The sequence below is a fragment of the Mustela nivalis genome (genome assembly GCF_964662115.1).
Source record: "Mustela nivalis genome assembly, chromosome: 12".
Classification (NCBI taxonomy): domain Eukaryota; kingdom Metazoa; phylum Chordata; class Mammalia; order Carnivora; family Mustelidae; genus Mustela; species Mustela nivalis.
Window position 1 is genome coordinate 60,950,921 of NC_139031.1, and position 27,290 is coordinate 60,978,210.

At 37.0% G+C, this 27,290-nt stretch overlaps 1 protein-coding gene and 1 pseudogene across 9 annotated transcripts in view; both read right to left on the bottom strand.

Annotated features, from left to right (window-relative positions):
• The window catches only part of PHF14 (PHD finger protein 14), a 205,140-nt gene extending 188,867 nt beyond the window's left edge, over positions 1-16,273 (bottom strand). For 3 of the 8 annotated variants that reach the window (XM_082693322.1, XM_082693325.1, XM_082693324.1), the window contains exons 1-3: positions 15,627-16,138; positions 15,011-15,121; positions 5,339-6,132 (exon numbers count right to left, since the gene is read on the bottom strand). In XM_082693322.1, the coding sequence (XP_082549448.1) occupies positions 5,339-6,132; positions 15,011-15,121; position 15,627 (906 nt within the window). In that variant the 5' untranslated portion in view covers positions 15,628-16,138. Of the gene's footprint in view, positions 1-5,338; positions 6,133-15,010; positions 15,122-15,626 lie in introns of all 8 variants that reach the window. The other 5 variants (XR_014301283.1, XR_014301284.1, XM_082693323.1 and 2 more) reach the window with 5 other exon arrangements.
• A 2,170-nt stretch (positions 16,274-18,443) lies between these two features.
• LOC309844993 (small ribosomal subunit protein uS3 pseudogene) lies at positions 18,444-19,238 on the bottom strand (annotated as a pseudogene). The gene has a single exon. The product of its transcript is annotated as a small ribosomal subunit protein uS3 pseudogene (transcript).
• Positions 19,239-27,290: the final 8,052 nt, after the last annotated feature.

Genomic DNA, 27,290 nt, shown 5'->3' on the forward strand with positions numbered 1-27,290 from the left:
CATAAAAATAGATATTGGGAAAGTAGGTTTTGGATGGCACAAGAGTATCACTTATGAAAGGACTTTGATATTATATCATAATTTAATGGAATCCATGGCAATTAGAGGAATAAATGGGGCACTATAGTTTTAAGTCAATGACGACTTTCAATGAACTTACTCATTTTTTTTCCCTTGGGATTTAAAATTTACACCTAAAATGATAATATTGTCTAATGCGCTCCATGGGTTTAGTGCACATTTATTTACGTATTCTACAAGGATGATTATAAATACTATTTAAAACAGGATAAATTCTAAGTTTTATGTATGTTTAATTAAAGGGAACTCCTGAACACTTCGTGTAAAATTAGAATTAAAAGAATCCTTATTGGGGTGCCTGGGTGGCTCAGTGGGTTGAGCCGCTGCCTTCGACTCAGGTCATGATCTCAGGGTCCTGGGATCGAGCCCCGCATCGGGCTCTCTGCTCAGCAGGGAGCCTGCTTCCTCCTCTCTTTCTGCCTGCTTGTCATCTCTCTCTGTCAAATAAATAAATAAAATCTTTTAAAAAAAATAAAAAAAAATTAAAAGAATCCTTATTGCTCTGAATATGAGAAAAAATTAGTACACCAAAGAGTTTGAGCAACAGGTCTTCCTCTAAGTTTTTTGTTTTTGTTTTTTCCTGTTTTTTTTTTTTAAAGATTTTTATTTATTTATTTGACAGAGATTACAAGTAGGCAGAGAGAGAGAGGGAGGGGGAAGCAGGCTCCCCACTGAGCAGAGAGCCCGACGTGGGGCTCGATTCCAGGACCCCGGGATCATGACCCGAGCCGAAGGCAGAGGCATCGGAAGTAATCTTTGCACAGTATTTTGAACTCTTTTTATATATTAAAGCAATTGTTTTAAGGGCACCTGGGTGGCTTAAGCTGGTTAAGCATCTGCCTTCGGCTCAGGTCAATGATGCCAGAATCCTGGGATCAAGTCTCACAATGGGGATCCTACTTGGCAGGAAGTCTGCTTCTCCCTCTACCCCTCCCTGCTGCTTGTGCGCACTCTCTCTCTCTCTCTCTCCCCCAATAAATAAATAAAATCTTAAAAAAAAAAAAATCAACAGTGCAGTTCTGGGGTGCCTAGATGACTCAGTTGGTTAAGTATCTGCCTTCAGCTCAGGTCAATGATGCCAGGATCCTGGGACCAAGTCCCACATCGGGGTCCCTGCTTGGCAAGAAATCTGCTCCTCCCTCTATTCCTCTCCGCTGCCTGTGCACGCGCGCTCTCTCTCTCTCTCTCTCCAATAAATAAATAAAATCTTAAAAAAAAAAAATGCAGTTCTGGGGTACCTGGGTAGCTTAGTCAGTTAAGCATCTGCCCTTGTCTCAGGTCATGATCCCAGAGTCTTGGGATCTAGCCCTGAATCAGGCTTCCTGCTCAGCAGGGAGTTTGCTTCTCTTTCTCTCTCTCTCTTTCCCTCTGCCCCTCCCCACTGCTCATTCTGTCTCTCTCTAGTAAATAAACAAAATCTTAAAAAAAAAAAAAAAGGTTGTTTTATTTTGAAATGTGTAAAAAGCAAGTGATATTTAATAAGTCAGAAACCACAAACAGAAGTAGCTATTTATAAACTTTGGCAAAAATTTAAATTACCAAAAATTGGATGACAATTGCCATTTCTTCACATCCATTTAACATCTTATAATCCATTTAACACAAAGGAGTCTTTTATGAAAAGAAACCAAAAAACTTCCACCTGAAAATTTCTATTGATATACTCTTCTGTCAAATATTAATCCTCAATCAAAACTCTAGTTTCAAGGTCCTGAAAATGCAAACCATTCTCTGAAAATGCTACACCACCCATCCCCAAAAGATTTACTTCAGAAAACCAAAAAACAATATAACATCAATTAATCTCAAAAGCATCAAGATAAAAGTTTGAAAATGGCATGTAACCATACTTCAAGGTGATTGTTCAGACCTCACTAAATTCAAAAAATGTCATAATTCTATAGGCCAAGGGAAGTCCCCATATGTAGAAAATGTAGGTTTATCAAATGTTCAATTATAGAACAGAAGTTCTCAAGGTGTGGTCTGTGGGACTCTGCTTCATAGGGGAACTGAATTTTTGTGACAACAAATACACTAACAGAAATGACAAGTTAAGGCTATTTTCATAATAATAGTAAGGTTGTTTTTTGCCTTTTTCACTCTCTCTCATAGGTGTATGATGTAGTCTTCCAGAACTAGACAACAGGGAATAGGGTCATCAATCTGACCACTTGTGTGCTTCTGTATATTTTAATCTTTAAAATTCCTGAGTTTTAATTTGAAAGTAACAAAAGCTATACCTACATATATACAATTAGGGTTCTCAGTAATTTTTTATTTTTGAGTGTAAAGTATCCCGAGACAAAAAAGTTTAAAAACTACTGCTCTACAGTATTTTCAAGGCCTATAGCATAGGCATGTTAAGTCCATTAAGAATCAATAAAAGGCCCCCAACTCAAAAAAAAAAAATCAAATTCCCTAAAAAACTCTAAAATTATTGAAGTTTCTGTCCAACATCATTTCTCTACAAGAGCACCTGACGTAACAGCCAAGAAAATCTGCTGTTTATAAACTAAATACAATTCAATTACGTATTTCTAAAACCACACTTTCAGCTAGTTCTACTACAAAGCAGTATTTGAAAACATAAAGTAGAGAAAAATAAAATTTCAAATGTAATCAAATATATTTGTATTAACTAACAGATAATTGACACTTTGATGCCAAAATATCATTACCTAAAATAACCAGAAAGATTAAGATACAATGGCCATAAGGAACAAGAATTACCTTTAAGTTGTCTTTACAAAATCAAGAGCATATAAAGAGGAAATTTAGAAATATAAGAAAAAATAATAATCTTGATTAATTTTTAATTAAAATTTGTTAGCTGATTTGAGTGATAAATAGAAGAACCATCAAAAATTACTAGTGTTGGGACCCTGGGTGGCTCAGTTGGTTAAGCAGCTGCCTTCAGCTCAGGTCATGATCCCAGTGTCCTGGGATCGAGTCCCACATCGGGCTCCTTGCTCTGCAGGGAGCCTGCTTCTCCCTCTGCCTTTGCCTGCCATTCTGTCTGCCTGTGCTCGCTCTCTCCCCCTCTCTCTCTCTGATAAATAAATAAAATCTTTAAAAAAAAAATTACTAGTGTTGGGGCGCCTGGGTGGCTCAGTGGGTTAAAGCCTCTGCCTTAGGCTCAGGTCATGATCCCAAGGTCCTGGGATCAAGCCCCACTTCGGGCTCTCTGCTCAGCAGGGAGCCTGCTTCCCCTTCTCTCTGCCTGCCTCTCTGCCTCTGTCAAATAAATTAAAAAAAAAAAAAATTACTAGTGTTGGGGAAAAACAGTTACCAAGATTTCAAATAGACTATTATTGAGTCAAATTAACTTCTATCAGTTCTTCTGTATTTCGGCATAGGGTAAAACAAAAGGAAAATTAACAGAAATTAACACAACAGAAATTAGTTTAGCTACTATAAGAATAAAGTTCTTGACAACTTCATCAAGGCACATTTCCAATAAATGCTCTGCAATCACATTCCTTTAGGACTTAATCTAAATATATGAAGTCCCATTATTTACTAAAGTCTCTCCTGGTAGGAAAAAAAAAAAAAAAAAAAACCTAGACAGCACATGTGGCCTTCTAATGCATCATAAAGGACAGTCTACAACCTCCTAAGCAACACTACATATTACAGATTATTAATAAATGGATAAGGTATACATTTTACCTGTCAAATTTCTAAACATCTGCAGGTATTCCCCACACCATCACATAAAATCTAACTATCTTTATCATTAGCCAGCCTACTTTTGTGAATGTCAGGCTAATAAAAATAAAAGTAATGCTACTGAAGGTAAACTTATTCAGTAGATATAGACTATTAAATACTATAAAATGAACTGGATACAAGCCTACATCAAACACGAACAACTGAATTTTCCATATTTCTAGTTCCCTAAATTGGCACTGGGAATATGGAACTGTTTGTGCTACAGCATTATAAATACTATATTATATTTCAAATGACAACTTCCCATCACTTAAAGATAAGAATTAGGATAGATAGCACTGGAAGCAGACAACATTCTTCATATGAAAGCGGATAACCTAGAAGTTAACCAATGTTTATAATTAAAATATAACATGTTTCATCACTACTGACATATACGCCCCTCGTAGCCTGTTTCTTACTATTTTGGCAAGAAAAAAATCACCCAGTTTTTAAATAAAACTTACTTAAAATAGGTAATCACTGCTAGGTAAAACTTGTAAAGTAGAAAAAATGTAAAAGAATAAAGAATAGAAGGAAAATCTTTCTACTAGTTTAACCTTTTTCAATGATATGAGAAAACAAAAAATAAGTGCTTGCTAAAGAACTGAATTTTTGTGACAACAAATACACTAACAGAAATGACAAACTTAATTATTATAGTTCTACATGTTGATGTAACAGGTACATCTACATGTAAGATGACAACTCAATCTTGCTTTTGAAGAAAAACATACACATAAACACACAGACAAAGAGACACAAATGTGTTTGACTGAAGAATCTTGAATGTTGCATCTTGGGCCCAAAGGATAAACCTAACTTTCGGTAGTAGAACTTCAAGTGGAAGAACTGAATCATTACTGTAGTTTTAAGACAGAAATGTTTGTTTTATGATACGAGTGTTTGGTTTTTTTCTTTTTCATTTCTTTGTAGAGAGAACTTATTCACTAAATGTATGCAAACATATAGTTCTTATTTACTCCCATACATCTAAAGCAAAGACTTGGTAACTATTCAGATGATGAGTGCTATGACTGGTAAAGGAATTAACCTTAAATTGAATCACTAAAAGTCTGAGGCAATCATTAAGCTGTTTGTTGTCCTGTTCTAAAATATTCTAGGAGTCTAAATTTTCATGTGGATAGGACATAGCTAAGTTGAAATAAAGGTGACCTTTGTTTTCATACTCCAGTCAGCACCATTCAGCAGTCCTATGAAGAATGGAGTGAGAGGACAGGAAAGGGAAAGGAAAACTACCATATCCCTAGTTTATGGATATAAAAATATTTCTCTAACTATAAAGACTGTGAGCTCCTTGAGGCCGGTGATTGTGAGCTCCTTGAGGACGGTGACAAACAGTAGATACTCAATAAAGGCTGGTTGACCAAAAGAATAAATGTTACAGTTAGGGCGCTCATTCACTCCCACAGCTGTCTATCAATAGGATTTCAAGGAAGCTACTTAATGTAACGAGTAGAATGGTTTAGAGAAGAATTCCCTTTTCCCCAGACAGACAGAGATCATAAAAATTGGGTTGATCTACCTCATTACTCTTGCTTTGAGATAGTGTCAGGCTATCATTGGTCAGTTCCTCATCATCAGCACTGTTTCTGCTAAGAACTTTACTCTTCTTCTTCTTGCAACCCCCTTCACTGGCAGGGCTGCTATGATCTTCATCATTGCCTTCATCATTTTCATCCTCATCACTCACACTTCCCTCATCTTCATCATCTTCATTGTCTCCATCACTTCCTTCTTTCTGAGATGCAGATCTCCCCTTTCTCTTTACTACAGTAGGTCGCCAATCATTGTCATCTTCGCTGTCATAGTCATCCATATCATTCAGCTCTTCCATGGAAACAAAATCCAAAAGTGGTCGATTTCGACGAAGGTTCCACTTTTTTGGCTCACTGACTTGCTCCTCTGTAGTGGTTGCTGAAGTGGGGACTGAAGGAGATGTGTTAACAGCAGGACTTGTGGCTGGTGCGGTGGCAGCAGCAGAAGCAGCCACATTATCAGATACTGTTGCTTTTTCTTTATCCTCTCTCTCCTTCTCTTTCTCCTTTTCTTTCTCCTTCTCTTTTTCCTTTTCCTTCTCTTTCTCCTTTTTCTTTCTAGGTCTTTCTCCATTTTCTTCTTCCTCCTTCTTTTCCATTTTAATTAACTGTTTTTCTGATGACAGTATTTCTTCCTCTGCAGAATTTTTAAGTTGTTCCTCTTTTACTTTAATATCTTCATTCAGTTCTTCTTCTAAAATATTTTCTTCAGAATCACTACAGGAACCTTCTCCACTGTCCTTTGAAGGATCTTCACTTCCATTACCACTCCCTTCAGAATCTGTTGAAAATATGAGAAAAAAAAACCACACATATGTATATACATACACACACACACACACAACGCTGACACAAATGAAACCACCAAAATTTGTGAGTAACTTGCAAAACAATATAAACAAATTTAAGTCAAAGAATGATAGACATTCCCAACCTGATTAAATAATAAATCAATGAAGTTGGTATAATGGTTCTAATTCAATATAGCACTAATGAAGATGAATATATGTAACTCTAAATTAAATGTTTTTTAAAAAGCAACACTATTTTGTGTTATATAGCTCATGCTATACGTGGTACCCTAGAAGCATTTTTTTTTCCTACAGGTAAAGGTGCTTCTTTTTAAACTGGGCACTTGATTTTAACTTAATGATATAATACAGACCAAATTCTTCTTCTCTTCCATCTTCATCTCATAAACTGTAAGAACTTACAAGCGTTGAGTCACATTGAGAACAAGAAAAACCTGGCCCAAAAAACTTGGGTCTCATTTATTTTATTCCTTACCCAGCAAAAATGAACACAGCTATTTATGACAGGCAACACCCCTAACATACTAACCAATTTTAGGAGTATCAAGTACACAGGTGAAAGGAGACAATAGCATGGCATAGTAAATGGAAGTTCCAACAGCAGTTATCAATTTTCCTGCTGATTAGTATACTATTCATACCAATAAGAGCCACTTAAACTTTCAAAAAGCCCCCTAGAATGAAAGAAATGAGTAATTTTTTAAAAAAACAAATCCATCTTGAAAGAAGCAACCATGGTAGTCATTAAAAAGATTGGCTTAGACTATTAAAGAGTTCATTCAGGACTACAAGCTTTCTAGCAAGTTTCTTCCATTCCTGCCTAGGGCAGCCCAGGCCATCTTGGCCTAACACTACTCAATAAATAACCTCCTGATCCTCTTTATACCTAATTGAATAAATAAAAATGTAAAATTTGAAATAACGAGAAGAAAAAAAAAGGAAGGGAAGCTGAAAGAAGTAAGAAACAAGTGGTCATTTTCAGGTCATGGCCAACAACTATAGTAAAATCTTTAAGGTGATAAGGATAATAATAAAATGGTGAAAAAAAGTCTATGCTTCCACACCATTTTAAGTTCTGTTAACTCAACCAGGCTTAGCTATTATAATTAAATGGACATTAAAAGTAAAGAAAGTTAAAAAAAAAAAAGTGAAGAAAATTGTAATTAGGTATCTAAAATATCCTAGAAATCCTTTACAAAAGGCTTAAAAAAAAATCCTGCAAGTTAAATCAATTAAAAATATAGTAATGTACAATAGATACTGACTGGCCCTACAAAATATTTGTCAATCTCAAGATTAACACACAGGGACCCACAGCTTATTATAACTGTTGTGAAAAAAAACTCATCCTAAACAATCTTACATAGGACACAGGAGCAATATCATTTAGGTCAACAATCCCTTATTTGGAACTTATGGAATCAGACAGCTTTCAGAATTTTGATTTTTTTTTTTCCCAGATTTTGGAAGGGTAGCATGGTGTATATACAACGTATTACACTAAAATCTCCAATGAGTCTATGGCACTATCCTATAATCAAATACATTTCCGCAGTGAAAAGTATAAATATTTACAAATGTGATAAGGAAACATTACAAATAAACTATCATTTCTAGTTAGGTTTTACCAAAAACAAGTTTGTATCAAATTTAGGAAACACCTTTAGATTTGAGCTTCCTGATTTTCAAAGAGTGTAAATCCAGTATCACCCACAACTAGGTAACTTCTTTTCAGTCCAACAGTTATATAAATCATTAAGAAAATTATGATTTTTTTAATACCACTCATAATTAAACCCAACCTACCAAAAAAAAAAAAAAACACCTACTTCTGGAAAAAATAAAAATAATAATGATTTCTAGATTTTTTTTTAGATAAGAATCTAATAAATAATAAGCAGAGTTGGCCAAATACTTCTAAGGCAAAAAGAGTCTCTGTGCATAGTGACTAAAGAAAACTGGAACATCTTGCAAATGATGCCATAATTAAGAGAGATGGCCATAATTAAGAGAGATACTCCTTAAAGTACCTAAAAAAGGGCGCCTGGGTGGCTCAGTTGGTTAAGTATCTGCCTTCAGTCCAGGTCATGATCCCTGGGTCCTGGGATAGAGCCCCACATCAGGCTCTCCCCTCAGCAGGGAGTCTGTTTCTCCTTCTGCCTCTCACTCTGTTCATGCTCTCTCCTTCTCTCTCTCTCAAATAAATAAATAAAATCTTTTTAAAAATTAAAATAAATAATAAATTAAAATAAATAAAATCTTAAAAAAATTAAAAGTACCTAAAAATTACTAATAAAAACTTAGTAGATATAAAAGTTAGATTAACTGGGGCACAAATGTAGGTACCTAATCAAAACTGAGACAAATCCAACTTTGTTATTACTTGGTAAAGTTTGCAAAATGTTAAGAATTTTTATGATTTTTGTCTTGGTGGTTGTTGCCAATGCCAATCATTTCTAAATGCATGGGGGTGGGGGCGACTGGGTGGCTCAGTCAGTTAAGCAACTGACTGGTGGTTTAGGCTCAGGTCCTGATATCATGGGTCATGGGGTTAAGACCCATGTGGGGCTCTGCACTCAGTGGGGAACCTGCTCAAGATTCTCTCTCACTTTCCCCCGCCCCTGACTCACACGCAAGTGTTCTCACACTCCCTCAAAAGAAAATAAACAAATCTTTAAAAAAAAAAAAAAAAAAAAAGTATGGCAAAATTGGTACTCCTTGATTGTTTTTGTTTTGTAATCACCTCAATAGAAATAAATTTGAAAAGAAAAAAGATTTAAATGTTTTACATCTATTAACATATTATTAGATAAATCTGAAATCTTCCCACAAATCCAAATCCTAATAGCTTACCAAACCCTTCATTCTCCAAATATAATATATTATCCATACTCCAACTGCAGGCATCAGGAATATATCAAATTTTATGGCTTTGATTTCTGAAAAATAACTTCTTCATCTGATTAGTCATCACTTCTTTTTGATACATATGCACTTGAGGGATGGAGATAAACAATATTTAGTTACAAGCATAGCTTGACAAAAACGACGATGAAAAAAATCAAGTCTTTGGCTGTCTATAATTCTATTCTTATAGGCTGCAAATAAAAATGTCTTATTATTACAAATTCAAACAATGACTCTGTGTCAAGTTCCAAATCCATCACTCTTATATCTTTTTTTTTTTTTCAAGTTAATAGACTAGAGAAATAAGTCAGATACTTCAAATAAGTCAGTTGCTTCTTAGCATTAGAAGAGAAATAATTCTGGGATGACTGGGTGGCTCAGCTGGTTAAGCAACTACCTTTGGCTCAGCTCATGATCTCGGCGTCCTGAGACTGAGTCCAGCATCAGGCTCCCTGCTCACCAAGGAGTCTGCTTCTCCCTCTCCCTTCTTCCCCTTCCCCCTGCTTGTGTTTGCAAGCTCTCAATCTCTCTCTAATAAATAAAATCTTAAAAAAAAAAAAAAAAAAGTAAGGCCACCTGGGTGGCTCAGTCATTGGGCATCTGCCTTTGGCTCAGTTCATGATCCCAGCATCCTGGAATGAAGCCCCACATCAGGCTCCCTGCTTGGTGGGAAGCCTGCTTCTCCATCCCCCATTTCCCCTGCTTCTATTCGCTCTCTCGCTGTCTTTCTCTCTGTCAAATAAATAAATAAAATCTTAAAAAAAAAAAAAAAAAGTAATTCTAACTCTACAATAAAAATTGTTCCTTAAAAAAAAAAATCTTTAAGGGACGCCTGGGTGGCTCAGTTGGTTAAGCAGCTGCCTTCGGCTCAGGTCATGATCCCAGCGTCCTGGGATCGAGTCCCACATCCGGCTCCTTGCTCCCCAGGGAGCCTGCTTCTCCCTCTGCCTCTGCCTTCCACTCTGTCTGCCTGTGCTCGCTCTCACTCTCTCTCTCTCTGACAAATAAATAAATAAAATCTTTAAAAAAAATCTTTAAAATTGAAATAGTTAAATAAAAGGTACCTTTCTCAAATATATAATATATAAAAATCTAAGTAATAGCTATTTCAACTAATAGAAGTTAAAAAATTTTTTACAGATACAGAATTAAAAGAACAATCTTCAAGAATTCCTTTACAATATTCAATGCTTAAGTTCTCCCCATGATAAATATTAAACAAAATTTTATTTAATTCAGTTTTATTTTAGCTTTGCAACATAAAGAATGACCTTTGTTCATCAACCTTAATTAACTATTTTGTTCCCTAATCTACTGTAATAGTAATTAGTGTTTATAAATATACAGAATATGTAATAGACAGATTACCAGTCTACTGGTCTTTCAGTTATCACCTTGGGACTATTTTTTACTAATCCTGTATTTTCTCTTTTTAAAAAAGCCAATCAGGGGTGCCTGGATGGCTCAGCAGGTTAAAGCCTCTGCCTTCGGCCCAGGTCATGATCCCAGGGTCCTGGGATCGAGCCCCGCATCGGGCTCTCTGCTCAGTGCAGAGCCTGCTTCTCTCTCTCTCTCTCTCTCTGCCTGCCTCTCTGCCTACTTGTGTTCTCTGTCAAATAAATAAATAAAATCTTTAAAAAAAAAATAAAAATAAAAAAGCCAATCAATCAACACAACTCATCCTCTACTCATTATCTCTAGTTCCAGCTGTGTCATTTATCATTTTCTGAATAAATCTGGACTAGCGGTTCTCAAGTAAGAACAATTTGGAATACTGTCTCAAAGAGAACATTGGCAATGTTTAGACAATGAATGATTGCCATGAAGGTGGGGGTGGGGGCAGGAAGGGACGATGCTACTGGCAGTTAGTAAGTAGAAAACAGATGCTGCTAAACATTCTACAGTAAACAGGAAAAGCCTCTTACAAAGAATTATACAACAACAAATGCCAACACTGCCGAGATTGGGAAACCCTGGTCTAGCAATTAAAGGCCTTAATTTGACCTTATTATACTTGCCCAGGTGCATCTCTTATTCTTTTACTCAATCCTGATTCCCAAATATAAATGATATTTTCCAGCCTCCACACTTCTAACACTTAATAGTTTCCCTCATCTATACTGCCTCTCTCTCAGTTCCTAGTTCAACTCTTATCTCCTCAGTGAATTGTTCTAGATAAATCTAGTCTACAGTAGTCCTATCTCCTTGACTTGAACGACAAAAAGGAATCAATCATGCTTTGTGTTATCTGTTATTTTACTTACTTAGTTATTCTAATATTATCACATTTCTTTGTGAATTCACCATAATATTCAGCAAAATGCTCCTAAACAAAACTACACATCATCAATGATCATTATCTTGATCCACTTAGCCAAAATTAGGTTAAGTACAAAATGCCACCAAAGCAAAGTCTCAGCCAGACTCTTCCAGCTAATTTTCTGGCAATTTGGCCTAATTAAATTAACTACGGATCAAGATCTAAAGTTAATCACCTTACTCCAGCAAGCAGGTTAGAGGGGACACAACACTGCTATTTTGTCTTAGTTAACAAAAGTTATATATGCACTCATCTTCAAAGACATTCCACTTATATATCTACCTTTTATATCTGTGTGTGTGTGTGTGTGTGTGTATTCCACTTATATATATCAGATAACTAGATAATTTATCTTAACCCCAATTACAGGACCAAGTCTCAAATATAACCACTTTAACTAGCCTGAATGATGAAACTGCCAATAATCTGAAATTTGTAATTTCATATGGTCCAACATTTCCATATATGGTTGTTCTGGTGACTATCACCATAATTCTAATATGATTATACTCTGCCCTCAATCAGAACTGAGAAATTGAGGGGCACCTGGGTAGCTTAGTTGGTTAAGTCTCTGTCCTCAGCTCAGATCATGATCCCATGATCCTGGGATTAAGCCCCACCAGCTCCATGCTCAGCAAGGAGCTTGCTTCTCTTTCTCCCTCTGCCCCTCTCCCTACTTGTTCTCACTCTCTCAAATGAATAAATAAAAATCTTAAAAAAAAAAAAAAGAGGGGCACTTGGGTGGGTCAGTGGGTTAAGCCTCTGCCTTTAGCTCAGATCATGATCCTGGGGTCCTGGGATCAAGCCCCACATCAAGCTCTTTGCTCAGCGGGGAGCCTGCTTCTCCACCTCCCTCTGCCTGCCTCTCTGCCTACTTGTGATCTCTGTCCGTCAAATAAATAAATAATTAAAAAAAAAGAAAAATCTAACTAATTTCACATTAAAGATGAAATGAGAGATGATCTATTTTCAGTCTGTACTCTTCTAAAGTCAGAGGCTTATACTTATTAACCATCAATAATCAATCACTTGACAATCTTATCGGCAGGTCATTTTTTGAGCAATATTTACATTTTCCTATTTTATTATCCGAGAAACACATGAATAATATTATGTTTATCTGCAAGGTGCTGAATATAATATTTCAGAATTGTCTATATTCTTAATGCCGAACAGAAATAGGAAATTTTATAGTCAGAATTTCTGATTTCAAAAAGGAAAAGAAATTGATGCACAGAATCCTGTTAACAAAAATTAAGGCCAATCAATCTAATCATTTTAACATTAAGCTCTAAGGGAGTCAGTAGTTCATTCAACAAGTCACTTCTACACATTGTTTTGGAAAGAAGCTTTGGACAGATAGATGATTGGCTACTAATTCTCCACCTCCAGTTTAATCTATTCCTATGTAAGGGCTGGGATTCCACAATTCTTACATGACTGAAAACCAGTGATAAGTCTAATATTTTATTTCCTGTAAGAGTCCAACTACCTCAGGCTAAAGAACGGATTCAAACAAGAAACACTGGTAATCTATAGTAAGCCACCATGTTAGTTTATGGGGGTCACCGATGCACCTTAACCTAGAATGGAAAATAGGATTCAATTTCTACTATTAACTATTTTAAACAAAATAATTTACTACTATAATCTCCTTTGCAGTAACATAATGAGAACTACACAGTAACCAAGGAAGTAAATTACAAATAGAGCAGACTAGATATGATAACAAGAGGGAATAGAAAGTACTTTTTTAGCACTATAAAAAGATATTTTAAAAAATTATCAGTCTAACAAAACTCATCCTCCCACTTTTCACACATAATTGATAATTCCCATCAACTCTGATTAAGATTTAACAAGGTCAGGAATCTTCACTTAGCTTGAAACCAAAAGTTATCTTGAAAAACAGTTTGTATCATTAGATTGTTTTAACCTTTGTAAGGAAACAGGATACCTGTGCATGACTCTAATTCAATAAACAAAAAGAAAAAAATCTACAAAGTCAGGATTTATTGTCACAGAAACAATTATGGAATACCTAAAGATTAAGCTTTGGAGTTTTTTCATAATGGTATTCAAGTAAGTCATAACCTCTGAAACCCAATAACTATTGTCACAGTTAACAAGCTCTACCGAAACTACATTCTAACCAAAAATATCATCTACCAAGATTCTCAACAAGAGAACTTAAAGAATTTTGGCTCCTCTCCCTTCCCTTTCTTTCCTTCTTTGGAAGTACCAAACATCAGTGAATTGACTAAGCTGGAGAGAAATTGGCTAAGAAGCAAAGGTTAAAAACCAATTAATCAAGATAAACTTAACTTTTGATTGTTGGGAGTGACCTCAATTAGCCACAATATCCAAGTAGTTTCAGTTTAAGATTACATCTAATTATTTTTAGGATCTAAGGAGCAAAAAGACTTAAATTTTGGCATCAAAGGCATGGATTACATCCATTATGGCCTAAGTGACCTCAAGCAAGTTCTTTAAACTCAAGTCCCCTGTTATCTGTAAAATAATATCTCCTTCACTAAGCTATTATAAAAGTTAAATGAGATTACAATAATAAAAAGTTCTCAGTAAATCAACATGCAAATTCTACTTGTTGGTGCTATTTAGAGTAATAATAGAAACATAACACAACCTAATTTCATCTCTTACCATCCCCAGCAGAAGAAAGGAAGGAAGGAAGAAATAAAGAAAGAAAGAAAGAGCGAGCAACGGAAAGGAGAGAGAGATGACTAAGCACAGAAAACTCTCTGGGAGAATACTTTAAAATTATTAAAGGGATGAAACTGAAAAGTCTTTAATTTCTTACTTTACTTAAACTTCCATCAGAAGGGGCAAAATTATAAGTAATTTTTATTGTGCATGTATGTATTAGTATTTCTCACATAAAATATTTAAACAATTTATATGCATTTCTCAGATTCTCACGATTAAAACTCTACACATATATCTATACATGTGAAGTACAATAAACAGAAGATACCATGGAAAACCGTATTTTTCTATGTTTTCCAATCTCGTACAATGTGAACATAGGTCCTTTTTTAAAAAGTTTGTTTTTAAAATCACAAAACATAATGAGTAAGCACATATCTTTGTACTTAGGAGATTTTTGAAGAGCCCAATCCACAAGGTCCAACACCTACCACAAAGCACAACTTTTTACTCTGGTCAACTTTATTCTGATAAGGGAGCGAATAGACAAAAAGCAAAACTCCCCTCATAGGGTGCCAAGTGATCTGAATAGAGAACCCTGCTTATGGGCTGTTCATGGCTCACATTACTCTCAGGATATTATCTGACTTCCGGAAACTTATATATTTTTTCCTCTATCCATAAAATAAGCATAAATTATTTTTGAGTAAAGAACAGAGAAAATTCCGCTATCTATAAGTTCTTTTCTATCTGTTAGTATCTGAGTATCAATATAAACAGAAGCAATGATAGGGATCTAGTGAAAGGATCTTAGGGAAATGTGAGAAAATAAATGAAGTTTATGTGCTTTAACTTTAAATTGGCATTTTAATCAAAACCGATTTTTTAAGAGGGTCTGAAAATAAGCCCAACTTTCAGAAAGCTGGGAAAAGGGAAGAAAATGAAACATTTACCTGAGGCATCTCCAACTTTAAAATCACTGTCATCTGAACTATCATAATCGAGAGCTTCTAGCAGAGAAGCTGCCAAAGGCTTCACCTGCCTCCTCTTGGAGCTGCGATCCACTGTTAAGAGAAAAACATTACATCGTCATTAATAATCACGCCAAGCACAGTAGACAGCGGTGATGCTAAGGGAAGATACAGATGACCTCGAGCAGGGAATCTTTGTCTACTTCAGTTCTCAGCAAAAAAAGTGTAGGAAGCTTGCTTGGGGTGGGCACGCGGTCTGGGGAGGGCGGGCCAGCAGCACAGGCTCCAGGCTGGGGAGAAGCCAAGGGGAACCCCGGCCAGCCAAAATCAAAGCTGACCCCCGTAACAACATCCTCTTATTTTTCAGCGACTCGCTCAAAATCCCTCACTTAGACACGGAGACAGTCAGCAGAAAGAAAACGCGAAGCCCAGGTAGTAAAAAAAGCCTTGTTCATTCCCGCAGATGTGGAAGGGAAGCGCCCACGAAAGGTCCAGCTTCCAGCGGAAACCTGCCGCCCCCACCCTGCGCCCTCCGGCCCTGACTTCTAGAAGGGCTGAAATGCACCTTTCTCCCGGCAGAGGCCTCTGACACACTTACTAAGGAATCCGTGAGGTGGTCGTTTGGAGGAGACCTAGGGAGAGGCTGCGAGAGCCTAGGCAGCGCTGAGGTCTGGACTGATACCGCGGGAACAAATCCGAAAGATGCTACTTAAAATCGGCGGCAGCGCCGCCGACCGGCCCCGGGCGCCTCAAGAGCAGCCCCTCCCGCCCCCCACCCCGCCCCCTAGTCCTCGCCGAACCGGCCCCGGCTGCTCGCGCCCCTTCCCACGGCGCTCCCCTGCCGGAGGCTCCCTTAGGCCCCGGCAGCTCTGGGGGAGTTAATTTCCTCCGTTAAAACTGTTAGAAAAAAATAAAAGAAAGAAAAACTTTATTAGCCTGCACCAGAAGAAACAAAAGACCCAGAAATGAATTTGCACAGTCCGAGGTCGATTGCCTGAGACAATAGAGAAAGCAACGACCCGGATACAGCTCGGAAGAGAAGGAAGTGAAAACCCAAGGCAAAGCGCGGCCCTAAGAGCAGCAAGAGGCTTGAGCGCGTGCGCCGGACTTGCAGCGGCTCTCCGTCTCTCCTGTTGGAGGAGCCGAACAGATCCGAGTGAGAACCGATTGGGAGCCGAGCGGAGCCGAGTAGTGACGAGCGGGAGCAGAGGGCCCTCCCGGACCCGGAGCGGCTCTTCCCACAAATCACTGAGGCTCCACCCCCGCCCCCCCCCCCCCGCCCAAATCTGTGGGAGGCCAATGTTTGTTACTGGTGTTGGTTTCTTAAGGAGTTGCTTAGAGTACATTTTACAGAAAGAGCCGTTTCTAGCTTAAGTTACTAGCACAAACATTAGTAATACCAACAGCAACATTCTACCTGCTGCCTCTATAAATTGCAACCCTTTAAATATTTTGGAACGTCGAATATTTTATTTCCTGAAAGAGGGAAAGGTGAGAATCGCATTAGACTTCGCTACTTTGAAAATAAAACTGCGACGAGAGGGGGAAAACCATTAATTTAGTTATATTAATTAACTGTTATTACAACGAGTGTATTGCGGACAGTCATTTTCACATTTAAAAAAGTATTTAATTTTACTGAGAATACATTTAGGGGAAAATAATCCATTTCACAAGTATATCGTGTGTTACGTCAGGATGTGTGTGCACGTAGATGTGAAATAATGCCTTACATTCACTTAGGGAATTTTTTTTTTTCATGATGGGACTTTACTTTCCCTTCAAAAGTTGGCAGATTAAGTGATCTATTGTCAATGACCTTTATAAATGAAAAATATTAGAACTTTGGAATCTTTTAATCCAGAAAAATGGCAAACAGACCTTATGACAACTGAGGCATTCAAAAGGGAATTTATTTTTTAAGGTGAATTTTTAAATCCGTAAAAATTCGGGTCAATATATACAACTGGATATGGCAGCCCTTCAACAGTTTCAAACGCCACATATATTTATATACAGCATAAATACTTTTTAAACAATATTAAAATGTTAGAATCTGACTAGCATTAATACTTGACAAAAGTTTACATATAGATAGAGAAAGGATTTGGATGAAGTTTACGCAATAGTGGAGCTTACTCTTTAAAGAAACATGTTGAATTATTTTGTGAACTGGAATTGAATTTTATAATATTAAATTTGACAAAAAATAGCAAATATTTACACAAAGTAGTATAATTTATGGAATAATTATACAGAGGGTGGAAGGACTGTAAGATAGTTGTCTTTTCCATTCCAGAACTTAAGGTACAGGTAAGGATAGAAATGGGTCAGACAATTGCTGTATATTGTGAGACAGGCTACCAGAGTTAAGAACACACATGCTAAGAAGAGAGAATGCATTCAGGGAAGGCTTCCTGGAGAAAGTGATAGAACCAGACATAGTCTGAACTTACCTGAAAAAAGGAGAAAGGAGAAAAGGAGACAGAAGTGTTCCAGACCAAGAAAGGGTCATGTCCAAATGCTCAGGGCTAGGGTTACCTAGTTAGATTCCCCAAAAGCTGGACTACTTCTAATGTCCCAGGACATTCGACCATAACAGTAGTTGTATAAATTATATCGCAACCTCACCTTTCTGTTTCCTTATCCCTGCCAAAAATGTAAACTCTTCCAATCTCTAAGAATCTCTAGTCCCTCATCCACTGCTATGTGCCCCTCAAACCTCTCCACAGTGCTATAGAAACTTACATTCCTGAAATTTATTTTTTTTAAATATTTTATTTATTTATTTGACAGAGAGAAATCACAAGTAGATGGATAGGCAGGCAGAGAGAGAGAGAGAGAGAGAGGGAAGCAGGCTCCCTGCCGAGCAGAGAGCCCGATGCGGGACTCGATCCCAGGACCCTGAGATCATGATCTGAGCCAAAGGCAGCGGCATAACCCACTGAGCCACCCAGGCGCCCCTACATTCCTGAAATTTAAAACTTACTTAGTAAACCCTCTTCCTTTCTGTGTCCTTGTCTAAAATGGAAAGTTACCCTGCAGCCCTCTCAATTGGAGGTCACTCAGCCTCCCACACCTCATTTTCTCAAGATCCAGAGGTGGCATCTAATCCTTAATACTCCCCACTGGCCTTCAGACTTGTTATTCCTCCAGTTAAAAGTCTAGAAAATTAATTATTTGGCCAGCTCCACTTTGGGAACTTAATTTCCATTCTTTTTCAAACATTAACCGTACTAAGGATTGTTTTACATCTGAGGTTAGAGAACCAAACATTCCACTCTCCTCCTAGATTCATTGGGAGGAATTATGCTGAATTATCTAAAAGGAAAAAGACACTCCAAAAGCTAGCATTTAAGTTTCTATAAGAAAAATTCCTAGAAATAGATTATCTTTTTTTTCCCCAGAGATTTTATTAAAGGTCTTTACAGAGCAAAATCCTGACTCCATATCCAGCTGCCAAGGACACCCTGTTATCCTGTGGGTACTGGGAGCAGCACAGCATAGCAGGACTCTCTAGATTCCCATCCTTCTGTTCCAAGATGGGGGTGATAGGCAATATCTCATCTTTGGGTTCCACAACCCTCACATGATCAAGCATGGGCTTCTTAGAGCCAATCTTACTACTTGGGTCCCTGGGAAGCATGATCTTCACTTTGATGCCTAGCACATCCCATCTGAGGAGCACATGGTACACAACAGTGTCAACACAGTAGTTAGGGTTCCCACTGTGAATCATCAGGCTATCTACAAACATCATAAATTTAGCCCTCTGTCCTTGCACTTTCTCAGACACCAAGATCTCACAGCTTTTGGCCCCACACTTCATGATGAACTGCCGCACATTATAACAGGCCCTCTGCACAGCAAGTCCTCTTAGGAGTTTGTATCAGAGAGACTCTGCCCTAGTAATAGCACACAAACCTCTTGTGGTCGCCTTTTCAATTTAAAGTTCTACCCTGTACCCCGCAAATCAAGCCTCTTCTGAACCCAGTGGTAATTCCCAGATCTGCTCGCCCTTCTCACCGAGAACATTCTGTGTCCTGATGGCCAAGACATCGATTTCTCTCCTAGTTGGTGTAATTCAGACCTCAACCCCAGAGTAGCCATCTTCAGCCATTACTCACTTCGTAAGTGAGAAATTCATTCAGTTCAGCTTTAAAGATGCCATTGGAAACAAACTTCTCTTCTTGGAAATTTGTACCACCATCTTGCTGTCACGGGCCACTGCTAGAAATAAACTTTCTGAATAAAAAAATGTAAACAGGGGCGCCTGGGCTCAGTGGGTTAAAGCCTCTGCCTTTGGCTCAGGTCATGGTCTCAGGGTCCTGGGATCGAGCCCAGCATCGGGCTCTCTGCTCAGCAGGGATCCTGCTTCCTCCTCTCTCTCTGTCTGCCTCCTGCCTACTTGTGATCTCTGTCTGTCAAATAAATGAATAAAATCTTGAAAAAAATGTAAACATATTTATATTCAACAAACATTGTCTAATTACTCTCTGAAAATAGGCTGTACTAATATATATTATCACCAAGAGTACATGAGGATTCTTTCCAAACCCCTGGTCATTGAGTATTCATAATCATTTTTTTAACTTTTAAGTAGTTTTGGATTTATGAAAAAATGAACAATAATACTGAGCTTGTATATACTCCTCACTGTGCTTCCACTAATGTCAACATCTTGCATAACCACGTTACATTTACAATTCTAAGAAATGATCGTTAGTACAGTATTATTAAACCACAAACTTTATTTGGATATTGCTAGTTTTCTCACTAATGTCCTCTTTTGCTCCAAGATCCAATCCAGAGGACCATGTTGCATTTAAATTAGCAATCTTTTTAACCTTTGCAATACATGTGTTAAAAGAAAAAAAAAAAGACAATAAGGAAAAAAAGAAGGAAGGAAAGAAACAGAGAAAAAGAAAAGAAATTCAAATTGTGAATTGCTTTTTGATTTGTATTTAATGTGGAAGAAACTGCTAGATGTTTCCCAATACCTATTATCCTTGCCTAGAAAAATAAAAGTCCCAAATTTTAACTAGACATAAGTTTTTCCTTTTTCCTTTTCTTTCTTTTTTTTTTTTTAATATTTTATTTATTAACAGAGAGAGAGAGATCACAAGTAGGCAGAGAGGCGGAGAGAGAGGAGGAAGCAGGCTCTCTGCTGAGAAGAGAGCCTGATGCGGGGCTTGATCCCAGGACCCTGAGATCATGACCTGAGCTGAAGGCAGAGGCTTAACCCACTGAGCCACCCAGGCGCCCCCTTTTTTTTTTTTTTTTAAAGATTTTACTTATTTATTTACCTGAGAGAGAGAGAGAGAGAGAGACCAGTGGGGAGGAGCCCAGAGCCCAGCACAGGGCTCAAGCTCAGGACACTGAGATCATGACCTGACCCCAAATTAAGAGTCTGATGCTTAACTGACTGAGCGCTCAGGTGCCCCACTAGACGTGTTTTTCAAGAATAGAGACTACATTTCCTAATCTTCTCAAAGTTATATGTGGTTACATAATTAAGTTCTGGCCAATGGGTTGCTAGCTGAAAAGGTATGTACAACAGGAAATTACATGAAATGAATTATTTTTTTTTTCTTTTCTCGAAGTCCACCCCCCACCCCCAATCATTGTGACTAGAATTTCCCGTACACTGCTGAATAAAAGTAGTGAGGGCATACTTCCTTGTCTTGTTCTTGATCTTAGAAAGAAAGCTTTCAACCTTTCACTATTTTAGTCTGATGTTAGCTGTGGGTTTTCATAGATGCTTTCATTTCATAAAAGAATAACTTCTTTTCTGTTTCTAGTTTGCTGATTGTTTTCATTTTGAAAGGATTTTGAGTTTTATCAAATGCTTTTTCTGTATCTATTGGAACAATCATGTGGATTTTATACTTTTGTAATTTTGTCAGTATAGTGTAGTACATTGATTTTCATGTTGAGCCAACCTTGCATTACTGGTACAAATTCCATTTAGTCACGGTGTATATGTTGGATTCAGTTTTGCTAGTATTTTATTGAGTATTTTTGCTTCTATATTCATAAGGACTATTGCTTTGCTTTTATTTTAGTCATATAAAGAATCTTTATTGTTTATGAACTGCCATTTTAGCATCTCCTATAATATTTTTCTATATGTCTTGAAGGCACACATTGTAAATTACTATTGGCATTCTTAACTCAGAAAAATTTGAATCTCTTAGTGATATGCCACCTTCTCATTAAAATACTTGTGTTATAGAATCCATCATGCTTTTCTTTTTGTTCTACATTCAATTCAAGGTATTCATGCATTAGTACACATATTGGGAAAATAACTATTTCCTAATTGTTGCAACCACAGTCTACCTCAATGTGGTATTTTGCCAAAGAATACTCTTAATGTTCACAAATCAAACTGAACATGATTGTACAAGCATCATCAACAAGTATTAAAAGCAGGATTATATGTAGAAATGGTCCTTCAAACTACTCCTACAAAAGTTGGTGAAGTAAGGAGCATAGTGTTGAATGGACACTTGCTATATGAAAACAATAACAACAACAGAAAAACAAAAGACAGTGAACAGAGAGTCTGCAGACCTGAATTTGAATCCAAGCTTTGCCACTGAATTTGAATCCAAGCTTTGCCACTGAATTTTTGCTTGATCTTTAAAAAGGCAACTTGAACTCTTTAAGCCTCTGATTCCTCATTTAGAATCTGGACATGATAATAATAACTTCTCTCATTAATTGAAAATTTTGAGAAGCAGATGACAAAGGACTCTCTCCAAAATTACTCCAGAAAATGGGAAGGGAAAAAAAAAAAAAAAAAAACCAAGAACTAGGAGGACATGTAATGCACATAATAATGTAAAAAGAAGAGAAAAAAGTTATAATGAAATATAAATAATTATTGATAATGAAATTTTGAAATTTAATACAGTTATTAAGCAAGAATAGGTAACCAAAAGAACCATAATTTTTAAAGTTTATAACCAAATCCAAGAGATTTGGAGGTAAAGAGATGGGAACCCTGGGAAAAGTAAATAAGAGAAATGAAAACAAAAATTGAATTGTCATATATGGTTCAAGGGAGAAGCTGAAGATCCTGATTAATTTTTCTAATCCAGGAAAACACAAATCAGTTTGTTATAAATCTAAGGATAATGTATCTGGTTCACAAAGGGTAGTTGAACACGTGAATTATCTTTCTACCCTTCCCAAATTTCACTGAAGTTACAGAATAAATATAAAAATAGAAATAAGGCCATAAAGCCGTAGTACTGTTATAAACACAGGAGGAGTGTCATGGGCAAACTTTTGAAGACTATTAAGGAATTTTGATAGTTACAGAAGTAGGCTCAGATTGCCAACAACACCCACCAAACTAAGAAGCTAATAATTTCATCCAGGTGAGAAAAAGGAGTTAGTGAAGTGAGATTTTCCTATAAAGTATCCACATAACCCTCCGATGAGAGATAATAAGGCCTGTAAAAAGGGCTAAGACTTGGACAACAATCTGGATGTTTAATTAAAAGGAAAAGGTCACACAACAATCCCATTTTCAGCTTCTTCTCTTGAATAAAAGTTCAGATTCAGTTCTAATAAGTGGGAAGTCTGACTCCAGAAATTTTCAGAACAGGCACTAGCTTTATAAGAGAAAGAATGATAGTGAGCCCAGTGACTCTCAACTGCCACAGGAAATAGAAAAATCTAGCATTACAAATACTCATAAACCATAAAGGACAGGCTACTCATTCCCATGCACCCTCCCATACCACCGACCTTCTTCCCACCCACTATAACCACTGGATCAGGGACGTCTGTAAACAGCTTGCATTCATTACCTACCCAGTGAAGAGGGCTTCTTATTTAGGCAAGGTATATAAATTCTAGCTACGAATACCATGCATTCTATGTATACAGATATATAGGTAAGCAAGCTTCAATTATTAAGGTAAAACTAACAACATGAGAGGAACTAAAGTTTTAAAAACCTTTAAAACAATTATATAATTCAGATATATCAGGCTTCTATGTACACCATGAGATTTAGAAGGTGAAAGGAAGGCAGAGGCCATCTACTTTTAGCAGCAGCAGCAACAAAACAAGTTTCATTATCTATGAAGATAGAATCCACATTCTGACATCTGCTCAGCCAGCTTCACAGGTAAGGTTATGGTGAAGGAACAGTTCTGGAAAAGGTTAGCAACGATAGCTGCACTCATTTTCTGACTTCTAGATCACAGCTACAAGTGTATGATCTTCACACTAAAGTCTGATTGGATCCCTAACTTTCCCTCCAGACTTTCAAATGACTTTATATGCACTATATTTCTTTTCTGCCTAATATACCTAGAGTGGTTTCTGTTTCCTCTACTGAAACCTTGTCTGATGCTGTGTTTAGTACAGAAAGATGTTCAGAAAATATACAAGTAAAACCTCAAAATGGGAATTTAAAATTTATTATTTAACTTGGTGTAGGTCAAAACACAGTGGTGATTTTATTACCAGTGGAAAATAAGATTTGGGCAATCCAAGGCATGCACGATGAAAGAGTTGTTTACATTATTACATATGATAACCTAGAATAAGGTACCTGTTTAAGGCCAGCTTTTTATAATAAGTATTTGTTATGACAGGATGCTAAGCTGAAAAAAAAATATTGAAGTAGGTTGGTACTCACACAAGCCAGCAGCTAGAGGTCATTTATGATACTTTAAGGATATCCCCTGCAGAGAGCCCATAGCTCATATTATCTTGCCATAATTAATATTTTCAGAGATATTCTAGAGAAAGCAATACGAATGAAGAAAAGAGTGTGCTCAAATTTCTGAACTTCAAGAGAATTCTAAATTTTCCTTTAGAGAAAAGACAGAATACCTACAAAGAAATAGGAATTAGGTTCAAATCAGAATTCTTAACTACAACTTTGGACGTCGGGGAACTTAAAATCCTTTCAATGTTTTGTAACAAAGTGTTCACTGATAGTCATCCTTTTCAAATTATGTAAAATATACTGACTACAGAATCTTCTTGAAGGATTTAGGCAGCAAAGATCTACTCTAGTATTACATGAATAAAAACTTTCTACATGGGGCGCCTGGGTGGCTCAGTGGGTTAAAGCCTCTGCCTTCGGCTTAAGTCATGATCCCAGGGTCCTGGGATCAAGCCCCACGTCTGGCTCTCTGCTCAGCAGGGAGCCTGCTTCCCCCTCTCTCTGACTGCATCTCTGCCTACTTGTGATCTTTGTGTGTCAAATAAATAAATAAAATCTTTAAAAAAAAAACTTTCTACATATTTAACAAATGAATAATATTGAAAAGATTTTAAGTTAGTTTTTCATAGCTAGTATGTCTGTACAGTAAAAAAAAAAAATGCACAGAAGACTATCATGAAAATAAATTATCTTATCTTTGTACCTTAAGCAGTCAATCATCTCTCTAGATATATCTAAACAAGACTACTTTTTTTAAAAAGTGCTTGAGTTGTGTAGTTGTGTAGTTGTAGTTGTGTAGGCCCACTCCCTTAAGCATCTGTTGGTTTTGGCTCAGGTCATGATCTGCCATCAGAGATTGACCCCAGCAGGGAGTCTGTTTCCCCTTTCCCTTTTGCCCTTCTCCCTGGTCTGCACTCTCTCTCTCTCTCTAAAATAAATAAATAAACCTTTTAAAAAAATAAAAAATAAAAAAGGTGCTTAGCGTCAATGCTGAGTTTTTATAACAGCTTTATTGAGATATAATTCACATACCATAAAACTTACCCCTTCCCGGTATAAAATTCAGCAGTTTTTAGCATATTTAAAAGTTGTACAACATGGGACGCCTGGGTGGCTCAGTTGGTTAAACAGCTGCCTTCGGCTCAGGTCATGATCCTAGCGTCCTGGGATCGAGTCCCACATCGGGCTCCTTGCTCCGCAGGGAGCCTGCTTCTCCCTCTGACTCTGCCTGCCACTCTGCCTGTGCTCACTCTTGCTCTCTCTCTCTCTGACAAATAAATAAATAAAATCTTTAAAAAAAAAAAAAAAAAAAAAAAAAAAGTTGTACAACAATTACCACTATCTAATTCTAGAACATTTACTTACTCCAGAAAGAAACATCATACCCATTAGCAGTTACTTCACATTTCCCCTATTCCTAGTCCCTGGTAATCAATAATTTACTTTCTGTCTCTGTGGATTTGCCTATTCTAGATATTTCATATAAATGGAATAAAAAAAATGTGCGGTTTCATGTGTCTATATTCTTTTTTTTTTAAGATTTTATTTATTTATTTGACAGAGACACAGTGAGAGAAGGAACACAAGCAGGAGAGTGGGAGAGGGAGAAGCAGGCTTCCTGCCTAGCAGGAAGCCTGACATGGGGCTTGATTCCAAGGTCCTATGATCCTAGGATCCTAGCATCATGACCTGAGCCAAGAGCAGATGCTTAATGACAGAGCTACCCAGGCACCCCATGTCTGGAGCTTTAATCAAGCACAGGGTTTTCATGAATCATTCACATAGTAACATAGTAACATAGCTCTTTTAAAAACTAACATGAAACTGTGAAATGTTATCAGTATTTGTTCTGTCTGAACAAAAAATAAAAGAGAGAGGTAAGTACTTCAGTATTTGCTATAACAGGGGCGCCTGGGTGGCTCAGTGGGTTAAGACTCTGCCTTGGGCTCAGGTCATGATCTCAGGATTGAGCCCCGCACAGGGCTCTCTGCTCACCAGGGAGCCTGCTTCCCCCTCTCTCTCTGCCTGCAGCTCTGCCTACTTGTGATCTCTTTCTATCAAACAAATAAATAAAATCTTTTAAAAACTTTTGCTATAATAGTTGTGTATTAGACAGATCTCTTAGACAAGCTAAGGTTTTTAATTATTTTTCAGTGCATATGAATGGCAGTCTTAGGAGCTGTGTTTCACAAGGGGCAAGTCCCAAGAAAGCAAAGCAGATGGGCAAAGACAGCATCCGTGAAGCAACATCATAAAATGAAGAATATTGGATGTTAGAGAGACAAATAAGGTTAGTTAGAGACAGGTTTCATGTCATCAACACAAAAGCTTCAAAGAAGCTTTCAAACAAACAAAAATGCATAAATGATACCTTCTGTTATTTTTTAATCCAACAGATCTTTAAGTGACAATTATAAGTAAACTCCCTAACATTGCTCTAAATCTATACAACTCAGCTTGAAGAAATTATTGGGAAACATAACAGAGAAAAGTGAAAAATAAATAAGTGTACAAATCAAAGGATTATCAAGAAGCAAACATCTTTCTAAACATCATGCCAAGGGGCACCTGGGTGGCTCAGCCGGTTAAGGATTTCCCTTCTGCTCAGGTCTCAGGGTGTTGGGATTGAGCCCCCTGTCAGGCTCTCTGCTCATCAGGGAGCCTGCTTCTCCCTCTCACTCACTCTCAGTTTTTCTCTCTCTCAAATAAATAAATAAATCTTAAAAAAAAAAAAAACCCAACCCTACCATGCCAAGACCAAAGAAGCTTCTCTTGAGCCTCCTCAATTAATATTCCTTACTGCTTATAAAGTTAGTCATTATCCCTAGTCTAATACTATTTTAAAATTTTATATAAATGGACTCACACAATGTTATTTTGTTTGTTCCTTTCTTTGACTAATTTTTTTTTTTTGTGAGAATCATTTATGTTATTGAGTGTACTTGTAGTTCATTTGCAATGTGGAATCACATACTTGAATGTATTACATTTATTTGCTCATTTGCCTATGATTAACATTTTTGCTCCTTCTAGCTCAAGGCTATTATAAATGATTCTATATGCATTCTAGTTTGTGTCTCTTGGTGCACATAAGCACACATTACTGTTGGGTTTATATCTCAGAATGAAATTACTGGATCATATAGTATATTCAATTTTGGTGCAAAAAATCAAGCAGACTTTCAAACTGTACTACCAATTTATACTCTCATTAGCAATATATTTAGATGGGTTTTTTTCTCTTCTATAGGATACTTAGCGAGAGCCTTGAGTCTTTAATTTGATATCCTACATCAGATTTGAAACAATCTTTGTTATTATATCTCCAATTTTTTTTGTCTTAAAAATCTTAATCTTCTTCAGGACTTCAGTTTCATGTATTTTGGATGCTCTCTATTACTTGTGTCTCTTGCACTATCTCCATTTTGCTTAATAGTTACTTTAGTCTTTTCCACTTGCATTTTACTATACGTAGCAAGGAGAAAGAAGGCTGTACATTTAACACTTTACTTGGAACTCTCCTCAGCTAAATATCCAAATTCATCAGTAATAATTCTACTTTCTACC